Here is a 16010-nt window from a genome sequence, read left to right as displayed (position 1 = left end):
GTCACTGCAGCCAAGGCTGGCCACGAGTTTAACATCACCCACTAGCCCTTCCCTATTGACGAGAAGGAGGTCCAACATGGCACCTCTCCTCGTTGGTTCCTCTATCACTTGGAGAAGGAAGTTGTCATCAGCGCATTCCAGGAATCCCCTGGGTTGGTGTTCCCTGCCGTGTTGTTCTAGTAGTTGATGTCAGGTTGATTAAAATCCTCCCTGAGGACCAGGGCTTGTGATTGAGCAGCAGCTCCTCTCTGCTTATGAAGGGCCTCATCCACTTGGTCCTCCTGACCGAGTGGTCTGTAGCACACCCCCGCTGTATGTTACACTGTCATCCCCCATGTCCACATCTGAGTAGCTGGAAGGAAGGTGGGTGGAAGGGCACATGTGGAGGAAACCTCCCCTAGGCTCCCTCTTTTCCTGAGGAAGCTGAAGAGACACTTTCCAGTGCAAAGGGAAAATCCCCCAGCTTGGCTCGGAGCTGGTTGTTTATCAGAAAGGCATTATCCGGGTAATTAACTCTGCCTGTGAGTACAAATGTCTTTGGCTCTTTCATGCATGGGAGCCTGGACGGAGAGGTTTGCTGAAGCATCCCCGTGTTGCTGCCGTTACGTGTAGCTACAGCGAGGAAGCCTTGCCCTGCCGGCTTGAACTGTAATTAAACCGAGGCTTCACTGCCACATGCTCTTGTCTCTGTTTTTGTGATACTTAAGTGGCCCTGACCCATTGCCTGATGAAGTTTGCTCTTTGTCCCTGTGTTTGCATTTGGAGATGTGGTGGGACAGGTCCTCTCTTCCCCTCCAGCCCTGCCTGTGTCGTAGCAGATATGTGTGCTCTGAAGTCGGTGTGGGTGTGTCCTGGTGCTTCTTCCACAGCAGAAGAGGTGCTTTAGAGCAGCTCACCCACGACACTATAACCTCCACTCATCTCTCTCTGTATTGCACCTCTTCAAGGAGCCTTTGAGTGACAGCCGTAGCTCTCATTCCTGTGTTTCTGTCCCTGAGAGCAATTCTCGTCTCGGCTCTCACTGCCGTCTGTACCTTCCTGCTTCCTCCAGCCTCTCCTCAGAGCTTGTCCTGGGAGGAACCAGCTTGGTGTGTTCAGTGATGGTTCAGTGCCTCAGTCTGGGTTCCCCATGCATTGCTGCAACTTGGGAGCTTTAAGCAGCAAACTTTCTTCCTCTAAAGCTCCTTGCGAGAAGGCAGAGAGGACTCCAGGTGAGACTGGTGCAAGCGGAGCTTTCACCTCCTGGGGTTGTGACACTACTGTTCGAAAGAAAAATAAGTATATGGATTTCGTTGATATTTTTTTTTTCCCCCCACAAAATTTCGAAGTGAGGAGTGTAGGAGGTCCTCCAGCCTTGGTCCTGGACATCCTTGGAGGTGGTTGTGCGCATCTTGGATCCTCTTTCAGCAGACCATGAATCATTTGGCTGCCTGTGTTGGACTCAACACTGTGCTAAGTAAAAGATAAGCACTTCTGAGTCTGTCTCTCAACACCATCGTTTCCAACAGTTGGCTCAGGAGCTGTCAGGCAGGATTGAGAACTACAGCGTCTCTCCTCAATTACACGAGTGCAAATCCAGAGGATTTCACTGGATCAAGACCAAAAATAACAATGCTTGCAGCGAGCTGTGAACCCGGCTGCAGTGGGAGTGCTGACGGGAGGTGGGATCCTGGGGCACACAGGGGCATCGCTGCCAGGAAAAACAGCTTGAGGAGGAGCTCGATGGAATGGGTTTGGCTGCTTGTTCCTGGGGTACGTCTTAAAACCAGGTAGAGGACAGAGGCCGCCTCTGGTATTAATGGAAAATTCCTTGGCATTTGACTGTATCCTGCAGGAGTCCTTGGTTAATTATATTTCCCAGGGGTCGCTCCAGTGTCTATTACAGATTGGGATGCTTAATTAATAGGAGTAACTGTCCATACTAGGGGAAGGAGTGAGTGACCAACCCACTTCTGGGGAGCATAAGCGGTTTTTCTTAGAAAAGTTGTACCATGAGCTGGTTTCTCATGAAATATCTGTTTGCTGAGCCACTCAGAGCTGTTTGAGTGGCCATCAGAAAGGTTATTAACGCGCAGAGCAGATGGAGGTACAGAGACCGCTTATTAAAATTAGATTGCCTTTTGCTGTTATGCTAATGCCAAGTGGATGGCAGAAGAAAATTACCCTGACCCACTCCCACGCCTCAGCTGCCTGGGTTTGCGATGGGGCACTGTGTGATTGGGTGTGAGAAGGGAGGGAACACGATGAGAAAAATGCACTCCCCTCCCTGTGCCTTTGCCGTGCTCCTGCACAGAGCTGGCCCCACCGTTTCTGATGGATGTCTTGCTCTTGGTCATGGTGCTGGATCACGCTGCAGGTGCTCTGTATTTCTCAGGCAGCACTGGAGAGGTTTATGGGGCAAAAAGTAGTCTCTGAGAATACAAAAGGCTTCCCCAAGCAGCACGGAGCTGGTGGAAGGGCTGTGTCTTCACCCTGTTCAAGATCTGTGGTGTAGGTGGAAAGACTGTTAGTGGTGTGGCCATGACACTCCAGCTCTTCTCTTTCCTAGACCCTCTGGCAAAGTGTAGGTGGAGGAGCCCGAAGGTGGCTTTGACTTGCAGCGTGGCCATAGCATCATCCAAAACACCAAGTACATAAAGGTCGGTTACAGGAAACCACCTCTTCTCTCAAGCTCCTGCCCCAAATGCAGAAATTGGGCTTCTTTTTCTTTGTCTAATTTAAAATAAGTCAACTCCTTTTTTTTTTTTTTTTAATGGGAAAAAGATGGATGAACCAAATGGTCAGCAGTGCCTTTAGGAAAGCCTGGCTCAGCATCTGTGTGTGTGTTGTGGCCACCACTAACCAGGAGATGTCTTCTCTAGGTCGAGGAACAGACCTGAGCCAGTCTCAGATGCCCAATGTGCTCCCAGGTCACAGCAATGAGCATGTTGGCTCTTGTTCAGTTTTAACACTGCATTTTCTTCTTCCTTCAGGCTATGAAAGTCCTCTCCAAAAAGAAGCTTTTGAAGCAGTATGGATTTCCACGTGAGTCTTTCACATTTAGAGCTCTGCCTGTCGTCCTCAGCCAGGCACATCTCTCTGTAGACACGCTGACTGCAAGGGCTGCGGAACTCAGCTTCATTTGAGATCTGCCCAAGTAGTTGGGGACGAGTTAAAACTCAGTGGGTAGTGAAAGGGCAGGCACAACCACAGGGAAACTCACTGCACTTGGTAATTAGGTTCCTGGCTTTGAATTTCTGAGTCTTTTTGAAATGCTGACTTTTCAGTGTTCACCATCGATAAAGCCTAATTAAGTCCTGGAAGTTAGGCAGGAGAGACCCTCTGTCCTCCCCAGAGCTCTTCTATCCCCTCAGACAGCAGCTGCCTCCAGTGGCAGGGCCATGGGACCATGCTGGGAAGCTGGGAGGAACTGGTCTGGGTGGGGCTTGCAAATCTTGATTTTGGGTGCAGGCTGTAATGCCTCGGGATGGTAACAAGGTGATGAGATCTTCCAGCATAGCCAAAGGGTAATTCTGCAGTGGGGCTGGTGGCAACTCACTCCTACGTGCCAAGCACCTCTGGAAAATGAGTTTTTCCTCACCATGTTATCATGATTTCAGGTCGGCCTCCTCCTAGAGGGTCAAAAGCATCTTCCGGAGAGCAGCCCAAACCCATGGCACCGCTGGACAGAGTCTATCAGGAAATAGCCATCTTAAAGAAGCTGGACCATGTCAACATCGTTAAGCTGATAGAGGTGAGCTGCTTCTCCACACTAAGCTACATTGAAACCAGTCTAGTTTATATTGCAAGAAGAGAATCTTTCTTCAATTGCTCCTACTTCAGCCAAAATTGGCTTAAAATAGTTGTTCAGAAATTTAGGTTGGTGATTCCAGGCAAGATCATACCCAATTATGTGTGACGATCTGACATACTTAACTGGGCTTTGGGCTGCTGCCCAAGAGAAGGCAGCTGGCTGTGCTGGTAAAAATAGCAGAGAGTTTTCACCAGTGAAACTGGTGTGTAGGAAATCCTGGGAAGGCGCACAAGTGCGAGACTTTGGTGCCATTTTTGATATTAGCTGAGGTCAGATTAGGACATGCAGTACCTTTTTCAGTAGACTGTTTCTCCAGATAGAGGCAGAAGCCTCTATTTTGTGGAGTCAGGAAAATCTGTGTCCTTCAAAGCTTCTCTCTCTGTAGGAATCTCTAAATATTAGCCCAAGTCATTCTCAGTGCTCTGCAGCTCAGCACAGTGTACAGGAGCAGTAAAGTATTACTTGATTTTAAAAAATCTCTTTTTTTTCCCTTGTTTTTCTCTTATTTCACTTTTACCCTTATCTCTCTGTTATCAATTACAGGTCCTCGATGATCCTGCAGAGGACAACTTGTACATGGGTGTGTGAGCCATACGTGTGCTAACAGAACCACCTGGGCTTAGACCTAGTGATGCAAGTAACCCATCCCAGGGCTTGGGGTCAATACTAGCATGAAACTTGTTTTGCTCTGAAAAGTTAAATGCCTGGAAAGGCAGCTCTTCTTCTCCCCCAGACCTTGCAAGTGCCAGCCACAGCCTAACCCCTGTTTGGGCAAAACCTGGAGGGACAGGCCTGGGTGGCAGTGAGATGGACCAGAGGAGGAGGGGAACATCTGGCTCTGTTGCATCTCAGCTTCCCCATAACATTTCCTGATGTGTCAGGCTCAAAGGCTGCTTCTTGTGAAATAGTTTTGGGATGCTTTTGAAAGGTACCTGCAAAAGGGGGTCGCTGTGTAGCACATGAAGCTGTTTGGGGGAAAAAAAAACCACAACCAATCTCTCCCGTGAGCAAGATAAGAGCCCCAGAAATGGCATCAATAGCTCAATAGCAGCAGGACAAGTAGGAGATCTCTTGCTCCCACTGGGGGTCCTGGGGAGGTTGCACTGGTCCCTGGGGAGGTTGCACTGGCTGTGACCATGTTGTCCATACCCCATCATCTCATTGCTCCTCTTGGAGAGGTTTGGGCAGAGGGATGCAGGCAAATCAAGCTCCTGCCTCTGCAGTTCCCTCGGGAGCGACGGGAACCTGTGGGTGCTCAGCGCTGCTCAGGATTGAGCCTTCTGCAAGGGAGTTTCCTCCCTCCTGCTGCTGACCCAGCCCATGACTGCACCCTTCTCCTTCCAGAAATGCCCCCCACGACGAAGCAAAACCAGAGGAAGCGGAGTTGGATTAATTAGTGCTGGCATTCAGTGCCTCTGTGAGCGCTCTGCTGTGCGCTCTTTGGGAAGGGAGCTGGGGATGGAGGAGGCCGATAGAGGTTGAGCAACCTGCGATGGCACAAGATGGTGGAATAATGAAATTCCACCACAAGCTGCAGCTTCTTCAGCCTGGAGAGCAAGTGTAGGCAGTGCAGGCTGGCTTGTTAGACCCACTGAAGGTACAAACACACCATTGCAGCTGTAAACAGGGCTGCCTGGTGCTTCGGGGAGAGCGAGCTGCTCAGATTTCTCGGGAGGTACAAGAAATACCTCAGTAATTCATGAGGGAAGACCTCTCCTACTAGATAAAGGCCGATTCTTCTCCTGTTTGCAGAACAGGTCAGAGACAGGATCAGCAAAACACCGCTGACCCCCTAATCAGACACAAAAACGCACTTTCTCTACAGACCTCAGCTCACACCAACAAATCCTCTCCAGTTGCTCCTGCCAGGGAGTGTTTACCTCTGACAGCCCTGTAGCTGTGCTGCTGATTGACACAGCAGAAACGGAGCAACGTGTTCTTACAGCATCTCTTTCGGTATCAGCAATTTAACAGAAATACCACACCAGACACGCTCCCTGAAGGTACCGAAGGCTGATACCGGGAGCTGCAGAAATGTGGTTGATAAATTAGCACCCGCTATCTCCCCGCGTGGAACTGGCAGGAGATGGGGCTATTTGTCTCTGCTGAAGAGACTTTCATTTTGCATCCTCTGGTGTCTTCGTCATGGGCGAGGGAAGAAAAATTGAGGGGAGATAAATTGATTTTGCAGGTATGGGAATGGATGTGTTTTTGTAGGTGCTAAAAAACAAATAAGCCCAGTCCCTTCTTCTGATTCACTCATGGTTTGATTTCCTTTTCTTGCAGTGTTTGACCTCCTGAGGAAAGGGTAAGTAGTCCTGCTGGGATTCCTTGTTGAAATTTTTGTTTTTCATCATTAACTTCTAAGGAAACAGAGGTTTGATATGTGCAGTGGGGCAAACCACTGTCTGCAGGCGATGTGGCGAGTAGTAGTGGGCTGGGAGAGCACGTCCCGGTGTCAGGCTTTGATCCAGAAAATAAATTTGATGCCACTTCTGCATTAGGTGCCTGGAAGAAAAGATTTTAATAGGAATACTCTGCTAGGATGTCAGCCACATCAGGGCTCCCTCTGGCACAGGGGCTGTATACTCGCACCCGCATTTATTTTCCACCCCCTGCCTTATTTTCCCCATCGCACTATTGTGTCGTGAGAGGCTGTTTTGCTGACATGTTTTTCCACAGCAGGACAATTAAGAGTCTCCTCACTGCTTTTTGCTACGCCTGGGCTGATTCTGCAGAGTCACAGTGAGGTCAGGAGTGCTCTGCCCAGGATGAGGGAGGTTCCCAAAGGGCTTATTTTCCTCTGTGGCCCCATGAACAAGTGTCTTGCAGGCTGCCGGCTCCAGCGGGTTGCTGGTGAGAGGCTTCCCAGTCTCCCTGGTGACCAGGCTGATGACTATCCTGTAGGAGAAGGGGAGGAAGAAAAAATAAAAGCTCCTGTAATCAGCTGTGGCCAGGGGATGTGCAGCTCAGCCGAGGGCAGCCAGTCTGCCTCTAGCAGAAGGCAATTAGACTCCATTAGTGGCTCTGCCAGTCCTGCTGCTCACGTTCTCTCTCCTTGGTTTCAGCAGCAGAAAAATGTACACGAAGAGGGAAGGGAAGGCAGTGGCAGAAAAGTGCAAATGAGAGATGAAGGTCATGAATCAAACGGGTGGCAGAGGAGAGAAGCAAAGCGCTGCAGGAAGGATTTGCTGCCGGGTGCGGAGGGGAAAAGCTGCAGAGCCTGGTTCTGCCGACGGGCTGTTCCCAGACAGACTCTGGATTGTGAGGATGGTGTCTCAGGAGCACTCTCCTAAATCTGGCTCGAGTGGGCGTAGATCCAAATGCTGGGTCAAGCCGCTGAGCACAGACAGGATTAACCCCCAGTGCAGTGAAGTCCTTAGCTCCTGCCGTTCATCTGCTGGGGAACAGAAGATGCTGACTAGCTCTCACAGCCTCTTTGCCCTCAGCTTTCAGCAGGCACAGGCAGAAGAGGGGCTTTTAGAGGATATTGTGCATCTCTCCGCAGTGGCGGCACACAAAGGAAAGGGGAGGAGAAGCTGACCGGGTAACCTTGGCTGCTTAGGGCTGAATTGGCAGAGTTCTGAACTCTGAACAGCTCAATAGGTTTTCAGAGCAGTTTCGCACAATGCACTGGAAATGTTCTCACTTCATCTTTGAGCCAGTGATTAATGTCTAGGTCCTGCCTTGGTTTAGGATAGCTGCACGCTGATGGTGCTTCAGGACTGAGCCCCAGCAGGCACTGACCTCCAGTGCACAGCCACGGGCACTCTGTCCCCACTGCTGCCTGCTACCTCCTGGTGCTCCCAGCCACGAGCAGCTTTAGCAACAGGCCAAAGACTGGATCCGGTTTTGTTCTTTCACCTCTCTTTTCCCATTAGGACTCCCGGTGAAGCGTGTTTGCCATATTTTGCACAGAGAGCAGCAGTTAATCCTGGTGTTGATGAGGGCTCTGTGGTTCCCGTTGGCTCGGGGACTGTGAAAAGCCACCCATCACCACTGCTTGAGCATCCCTGTGTCCAGAAAGGATGGTTATGCCTCCATCCTGTGTCATGACACCCAGGACCTGGCCCTCAGTGCTGGGGACGTGGTGATGGAGAATGCAAGGAGTGTTACTGCTATTCTGCAGAGAACTTAGTTACTCTCTAGAAAGGATGGTTATGCCTCCATCCTGTGTCACGACACCCAGGACCTGGCCCTCAGTGCCGGGGACGTGCTGATGGAGAACGCAAGAAGTGTTACTGCTGTTCTGCAGAGAACTTAGTTACTCTCCCCTTTCCTAACAGGCCTGTCATGGAGGTACCAAGCGAGCAGCCCTTCAGTGAGGAGCAGGCTCGGCTCTACTTCCGAGACATCGTCTTGGGCATTGAATACTGTGAGTACCGCTGGCACCGATGGCAGCTTTGCAGAGCTCAGCCGGGGAGAAGCTTCTCGACCCTGCTGGGCTGTCAGCTGAGCAAGCGAGGTCCCCTCCAGTGGCACATTGTGGGCTTTGCGGTTGGTGGTGGCCCCGCTCAGATTTACCCAGCGAGGTGGTGACTCTGGGGTGTTCCCACAGTCCCTCTGGAGACTCCAGCAGTGGGGTTCTTTGTAGCCTGGCTGATGATCATCAGTGGTTTTAGTAAGTCTTCTCCCAGTGTGGCTGAGGCCAGATTCTTTGCTGAGCACCTGTCCTGAAGAGTACAAGGAGGCCACGACAGGTCCGTCAGTGCCAGCAGGGATTTTTCTGGCCCTGTTGTAGCTGACGTGTTCCTGCCTGCAGGAACCTGGGCCTCGGACTACTGGAAAGATATTTTGAGGTTAAATGTAGTAATATTACTAGTTTACATGTTCTGTTTTCGTATGCCTTCCTTAGACCTGGCCTCTGCTGTGTGGACTATGGCAGGAGTTATTTAAGCACATGCAAACTTTAATTCCCATCCTGGTGGATCGGGCCCCTCAAAGGAAAGTGCTTTTGCTCCCGTTTGTGGGACTTCCCCACAGTGCTGACACACACACACCCGCTGTGACCTGGGGAGCCAGGCTGTCGCCTGCATGTTTTAAGTATCACTGGAGTGGTAATTTCAGAATGTGCTTAAGTGCTGTGGATGGGAAGGTTTTGCTGGATTATTTGTGTCATTAACTAAAGTGTGTGCTTAAGCATCTCTGTGAATTGGGCATATGTGCAATTACCTCCCTTTCCACTTGTGACTTCCCTCTAGTACCGCTTATCTGGGGTTATTTAACCCTCAGTCTCCCTTCCAGTAAGGCAAACATCGCTTTCCCAGTGATCCTCAGAGGACATGAATGTGCTGGACAGTGAACGGTTGCCGGAGGAGCTAGCGGTGGGTGCTGGAAGCCGAGTGTCTTTGTATTTAGCGGCCTCTGATACTGTTCCACTTGTTTGTCCAATCCCTTTTTAAACTTGCGCAAATCTTCAGTATCTGCTCCCTCCTGTTTCCATACTGTGGGGAGCGGGTCTTGGTTGGGGTTGAGTCCGATCCTGCAGGTTTCAGCTGATGCCAGCAGTGACTTGGGAACAGTCATGTCCTCTCTGTGCCACCCCTGATTTACAGACCTCCATCACGTCTTCACGGGTGACTTTTCAAGGAGTTCTTGTCTGTGCCAAGTGTCCTTCCACCCCTTTGACCATCCATTAGAGAAAGCCAGCAGTCCTGGAGCCCCTCAAGCATTCCTAATTGAGAGAAAAACTGTATTTTACAGTTGTCTTCTACAGTTAATGTGGCTGCAAATATTTGCTTCAGGAGTTGGCATATCCTTACCCCAACAAAGCTTAGAGGTTTGCTGGACAAAGACAAGTATTCCACTGTTTTACTTCAGATATCCTGGATATGGTGATACCTGAATACAGGTTTAACTTCTGGAAGGCAGTAAAATTTCCTTCTGCATTGACTCACTGGTGGCTTATATTTAGTAACTGCACAGTAAATGGGTTTCAGTGAAGGTGCATTTGGTGTTGTGCCAGTTTGCTTTGGCAGAGGAACAGTGGAAACCAGTATCAGGTGAAGCATGTAATGAGAGGATTTTCTTCCAGTGTCAGGCTGCTGTCTGCTGGCCAGAAATGTTTTCTGTGCTGTGAGCAGATGTTTGGTTCAGCACAAGGAGCAGGTGCCTGAAACTCTTCTCTGGTGGCAAGCGATGTAGGTGAGAGCCACGGTAGAGGTTGTGAAGGAGAAGCCTAAGTAAAGGGTAAGAAGGTTTGTCTGGGCAGGTAGCCTGGCTGTGACATTAGCCAGGAGGAGACACTTAACGCAGAACACGCACGCAAGCGTGACCCAGGGGAAAACCCTGCTGGCGTGCAGAGACTGGATGAAGCACAGCGACTGTCCCTTTTGCTGTTTAGCTGCAAGCTCAGTCTTTCATCCAGCTCATGAGAAGCTGAAACAGCTGCTGTCAGTGCAGCTGAAAGGAAGAAAAAACCCATTATTTCCTGCATTCTCTGTAGAAATGGCACGGTTTCCCTCATGCGACTATGTCTAGGGAAATTAAGGGTGGCAATTCTAGTCCCTCTGCAAAGGAACGTTTGTCTGGTCTGAGGTGTTGGGTTGAAAGGAGGGTCACGACAGGCAGCTAAAGCGGTTGGGAAGTTGCCCTTCCAGCAGCAGTGCTCTGCAGGGCTCTTGTACGAGCACCCTCCTGCTCTGGACCCTGCACGCTAAGCCTGGAGCAATAATAAAATGCCTGATATGCAAATCAGAGCTGGCTTAATCTACTCGATCATCAGTATGTGAGTATCGTTTCCGTTATCTTAAACGGAAATGTAAGCAAACAAATCAACAGCTGAGTCAACACAGCCTTGTCTCTTCTGAAGAATATCTACTGCAACATAAGCCCAGGGTAGGTGTGTTGAAGCACCAGGGGTGTAGCAGGGCTCAGTCTGGTTTGGCTCTTGGCAGAGGTTTGCTCCTCAGAGCTCATGTCGGCGTGGGTCCACAGAGCTGGGACCCGAGTCTGTGATGGAGCTGCTGCACGCTCTGCTGTGATTCCCAGCCAGCCGCCTGATCCATCTGTGCCTCCATTCCTGTGCTGGGAAATGGGGACCTGCTCCTTCTTCTGCTCCTGCCTCTTGCTCCTCACAACAGAGTATGCTGGGGTGAGGGCTCTCTTCTGCCACTACAGCTGGCAAGGTGCTGGCTTTATAAATGACACCACCAGGAGAAGAGGGGCTGGCTTGTGTTTTATCATGCGCAGACAAGCTCTGTTCAGAAGATAAAATCCAGCGGACCAAACAAAAAGCCTTTCATGTAGCTGCAAGCGTTACTGATACTGATCGATGAGGACTTTTTATAAGAGAGAGTAATTAGCTGGTGCAGCAGATCAGAGAGATGTGAGAGAGCCTCTTAAGAAAGATCAGGCACTTTGATTTTTGTTGTTCTTTGAAGCAGTTCTGTAAGTGGTGGTGCTTGGGGTTCGCAGCTCCCCGCAGCCCAGCCTGTGCAGGATGTTTTGGCGGCACTTGCTGCGCGTACCCTGCTCTCCACTTTCCCAGTGGTCCCTTGAACCACATGAGTGTTCCCTTGCACGTGTGGAGCTGTGTTAGGAAGCTCTGCATGTCCTCTGCCACAGGTGTATTAGGGCAAGGCTCTCTCCCGTTACCCATCACTTCCCACCGTTAGTATCCCATACCTGTCCCTTCTGCCGTGAGCGCGATGCTGAAGGTGAGCACGAATGGAAGCTGGCCTCTTCCGAAGAGCTGGCCTGGGTGTTGGGATCCCCCTTGTAAAACCTGAGCTTGGGCAGCATATTTGAGCGAGAGAATGGCAAAACGGCGAACAGAGCTGAGAAAATCAGAGAAGCCCCCGCAATTTGCTGAGCACGAGAGGGGAAGCGTTCCCCTTGCACAGCCCGACACATCCATCTCCTCGGCGGAGCACTGCGGACGAGTGCGGAGACTTGCTTCAGAGAGCAGCCTTCCGTGTGGAGCTCTGGATGGTGGTGCAGCAGTTTCCCCGGGAGGGTGTTAAATCATTTCTTTGCTACAGGGGTGATGTGAGAGTAATACTAAACAGACTCTGCAGTAGCACCGTATGGATTGCTTTTACCCTTGAATGGGGATGGGATTCTGGTTTTAATCAAGCGTAATTCGGCATCAGCCTCAGTAAATAGCAGGACATGTCAGTGCGTTGCAAAGTTTTATATGTGTGATTTTTTTTTTTTTTTAAATGAGCTTTTAGCAAGTTTCTATTAACCTGCTGGAGCTCTAAGGTTTCCAGAAGGGAATGCAGTGAAAGGCACCTTTTCTAAAAGGACCAAGGAACAATCTCTCTTTTTCTAGCACTTGTGTCTCTGCTCCATCTTGGTCTTTACTGGCTGTTAATCAAGGCAGATGGGTCCCAGGCGTTTGCTTCTGAATGAAAAGGAAAACCTTCTTAGTCTCCGAGTAGCCTGCAGTATCTAGAAAGGAGGAGCATTTCTGGAATGAGTTGCACGTTGCCATAAAAACTGGCTTGTCCCGCTGAAGGCAGCCGAGGGACCCAACAGAAAGAAATTATGTGCTCGGTGGGGCTTTGCTAACGATGGAGCAGGGAGGCAGAGCTGTGGGAGACCTGCGGGGAGCCCAGGTGGCAGAGATCCTCCGCCAGATCTGCCCCCTTGTCCAGCCCCATCTGCTGCGCTGCTGAAGATTCACTCCTGCCTGAACGTGAGCGCTGTGGGATCTCTAAGCCATGGCAGAGTTTCCAGCCTTGATGCTCCGGGACCTCAGCCCTGCCCGTACCTTCCCGAGCAGCGAGATCCCTGGGGAGCGGCGTGTGCGCTAACGGCAGCGATGGGGCTGGGAGTACTGGCTTTCTACAGAGTTTCATTTTGCTGTTATTGTTGAGCTGGGATCACAAGCTTGGTTCTGCAGGGATGCTGACCCCGGTTCAGAGGCACGTGAGCCTGTGCTTTCTTATTTTCACTGCCATTCCCACATCACCTGCTGGCTTTTCCCAGGGATGATGTTCAGCTCTGAGGCTGCATCTCTCCGCCACATAGGATCAGCCTTTGGGAGGCTTTTCTTAGGTGCTCCATGCCCAAAGTCATGAAACAGTCTAGACGTGATTTCCCCTGGTTCTGAGCACCCCTGGGGCTCTGTGATTTAATTAAATCCACCTTTGGTCAGGCTTTCTAACACGAGTCTCAATGAAAATGTAATACGTGTGCCCTCACCCGTCATACCTGCTTTGTTCATGGGATGGCTGTGAGGCTTATAAACAGGTATTTCTAATGTGCTTTGGGATCTTTGGTAGAGGATGCTTAGATTGTTATTCAGTTGTTATTTGCATGTTATTCACATGCAAATAGGCCTGAGATATTGTTACCTTTCCACAGAAGTAAAGGGTGGGTCTAATAAAACTCAATTTATCGCAGCACTGCAGAATCAGTCTTATCTCCTAAGGGCTCTGTAATACCATACACTGTTTCATTTTCATTATGAGGAGGTATTGATCCATTCTTTGAATGGGGTCTGTCTGCACAGAAAGTGCAGAGCATCTTGGAACCCCGGGGAAGTTGTTGCAGTGAGCTCTTGAGCTCTGCTTTAAAGAGCAAAATCCTTTCCAGGCAAAAGCCACACGTGGAACCACTTTGTCAGTCTGTCACAGCAGCTTCGGTAAAGTGCTCCGCTTTGGCCTGCCCAGCATTGATTTCAACCTTGGGAGGGATGCAGACAGGTACATTTTGGAGGGGAACAAGTGGTTTTCAGCTGTTGATGTTCCCTTTGCGTGTGGCGTGTCGGGGGAGCACCAAGGGGATGGTCCTTCCCAAATCCTCACGGAGCAAGTTTAGGCGCTGTGATGCAGGTAGTTACTTTGCTTATGTTTCTTTAAAGTGCATTTGAGGTTTTTGTTCAAATGTTGAAAGCGTTTTTCCTTCTTTTCTGTGCCTGACACACAGCTCCTGTTTGCTGGTGGCTGCTGCTACGTGTCCTTAATCCCAAGGGCAGGATGTTTCGTTTCTGGGACCTCTGGTCCTGGCTTCTGGTGACACTGAATAGTGACCCTAATGAAGGTGCCTTTCCCACCTGCTGCTCTTACATCTGCAGAGAGAAGAAACTTGCTCCCAGATGCTTCAGATGGGTTAATTTGTGCCGGTGATTGTGTTTAACCGACAAGGGCTGTCACGTACTCCCTTTAGGTGGCTCTGTGGGTCGTGTTGTCGTTAGCAGCCTGAAGGGTGTCAGCAGCCATACGCTTTTATTTCGGAGATGCTTAGCTCTCCCTCTGGAGTTCTCCAAGGATTACACCGTCTCTTCCTTTGCGTGTTGTGCTGGAAATGCAGATCACGCTGCTTTAACGAGTGCCTTTCCTGCAAGACAGCTTTGTCACCAGGGCTCCTCCTGGAGCGTGGCAGGGACGCCCGCATCGCTGCAGGCACGGCCCACCGCTCGCTCGGCAGATCAGCCTTTGGCCAGCCCTGCTGAATTAATTGTTCCCCGCCCTTCTCCCTGCAATGCGTTATCTGCAGGAGATCTGGACTTGCAGCAGAAGTTGGTGGGTTGGAAAGTTGGGTTTTTTTCTGCTGGTGGTGACGTCCTGCAGACGAGCAGTCCTGCTTCCTTTCCGCAGCTCGCAAACAAGCCGGTTTTTTTTCTACGTGGACTTGGAAATGATTTTTAGGGAATCTTTTACTCTTCTTTCTGCAGCCTTGTATCGTACTGAACTGTATGAGTGGCAAGGCACAGCGCAGGAGAGGAAAAGGCTGTGTGTTTTGAAGCCTGTTTTGGAGAGCTGTGCAGGAAAGGATGCCCACAGCAGCTGGCAGACGGGGACTTTAAGAATTGTGATTCTTCAAAGCAGAGAAGGGATTTGAGGTTGCCTTCATCAGGTTAGCAGCTCCACACCAAATCATTTCTTGGCAGACATGAGCTCATGCTCTTCCCATTTTTATAGCTGCGCTGGAGCCTTGTACGTTGACACCAGCTGGCGCTCGGTGCCCAGCTCCTGTCCCCTGTCCTTCTCCCTTCACGGCTTTTGCCTCTGCAACAAGGCAGCTGGGTAAGGGAGGGCATTTGCAGAGAGTAGGAGACTTTTGAGCCAGCTGGCATGAGACTTTGTCATTACTGTCACCCAGAGAGCACGGCAGCGCAGTAGGTGGGTTGGGCACAGCTCCCAGCACTGCAGCTCCTGACCCGGCCAGCCACGTCCCCTCCGTGCCCATCTCCTTCCCATCCTGGTCTGTTGTTATTTAAACTGTTGTTATTTAAACTGTGTGCCAGGCGACCCTACTGGTTGTTGCTAAAGTTGTGTTTCTTATTTCTTTGTTCAGCACTTGAGCTGCTCCTGTGCCCGGCGGTGCTCAGACCCGCTGGGTGCCGGGCTGAGACGGGCACCGAGCAAACACAGAGCGCCTGACAAACGGCCCGCATTTTCCCGCTGCTTTTATTAGATTGCACAAAGGCAGGGAGTGTGTTTTACAAGAGAAATAGTTATTTGATATGGGAATTGGTTTGTGGTTTTGTCTGTGAGGTTTTGGTGTGGTTTTTTTTTTACTTCCGTGCATGGAAGAAATAATAAAAAGCCTGGAGCACCTGCTTGCCTAGTGTGACACCCTCAGTTTTCATGGATTTAGCTCCAGGGATGTACTTGTGCAGCCCACAAATCTTAGCATCCGTGGTATCAGACAGGACACCGGACACCTGCTCATCATCTCCTGCAGGGGAACTCTACTCCCCCCCTCAATTTTTATATTTTTTTTTTTTGTTAGCTCTCCCTATATTACCATACTGAAATGTCAGCTTTGCTACGGAGCAGATGTCTCCTTGTAATTACTGTTGTTGCAGGGTTTTCAGTGTTTATCCTGACTGCCCAGCTGGGCTGTTACAGCGTTAACCAGCTCGCATCGCAGCGTGGCCATGCGGTTGCTGCACATCTGGAAGAGGATGCAAGCGCCGGGGCTCTCCGGCAAGTTTTTGTCTGCTGCAGCTCTGGATCGACTCTTTAATGTGCTGAGCACAGAGAAGGATTTGGGGGCGTTGATAGGCGAGAAGCTCCACATGAGCCGGCAGGGCGCTCCTGCAGCCCAGAGGCCAACCGCATCCTGGGATGGATCAAGAGAAGCGTGGTCAGCAGGTCAAGAGAGGGGATTCTCTCCCTTTACTCTGCTCTTGTGAGACCCCACCTCAAGTACTGCGTCCAGTTCTGGTGCCCCCACCATAAGAGGGACGTGGATCTGTTGGAGCCTGTTCAGAGGAGGCCACAAGGATGATCCAGGGGCTGGAGCAGCTCTGCTACGAGGA

General features: G+C 50.5%; 1 protein-coding gene across 1 annotated transcript in view; it reads left to right on the top strand.

Moving 5' to 3' along the window:
• Nucleotides 1-2972: 2972 nt before the first annotated feature.
• CAMKK1 (calcium/calmodulin-dependent protein kinase kinase 1, alpha) overlaps nt 2973-16010 on the top strand; it is a gene marked incomplete at its 5' end in the record, with an annotated part of 30907 nt that continues 17869 nt past the window's right edge. Inside the window, 5 exons of the mRNA XM_009867459.1 lie at nt 2973-3024; nt 3600-3733; nt 4337-4373; nt 6080-6101; nt 8080-8168. Of these exons, the coding sequence (XP_009865761.1) occupies nt 2973-3024; nt 3600-3733; nt 4337-4373; nt 6080-6101; nt 8080-8168 (334 nt within the window). The remainder of the gene's footprint in view (nt 3025-3599; nt 3734-4336; nt 4374-6079; nt 6102-8079; nt 8169-16010) is intronic.

The sequence above is a fragment of the Apaloderma vittatum genome, unplaced genomic scaffold, assembly GCF_000703405.1.
Source record: "Apaloderma vittatum isolate BGI_N311 unplaced genomic scaffold, ASM70340v1 scaffold9584, whole genome shotgun sequence".
Taxonomy (NCBI): Eukaryota; Metazoa; Chordata; class Aves; order Trogoniformes; family Trogonidae; genus Apaloderma; species Apaloderma vittatum.
Note: the sequence above shows the minus strand (reverse complement) of the source record. Positions and strands in the feature narration are given on the sequence as shown.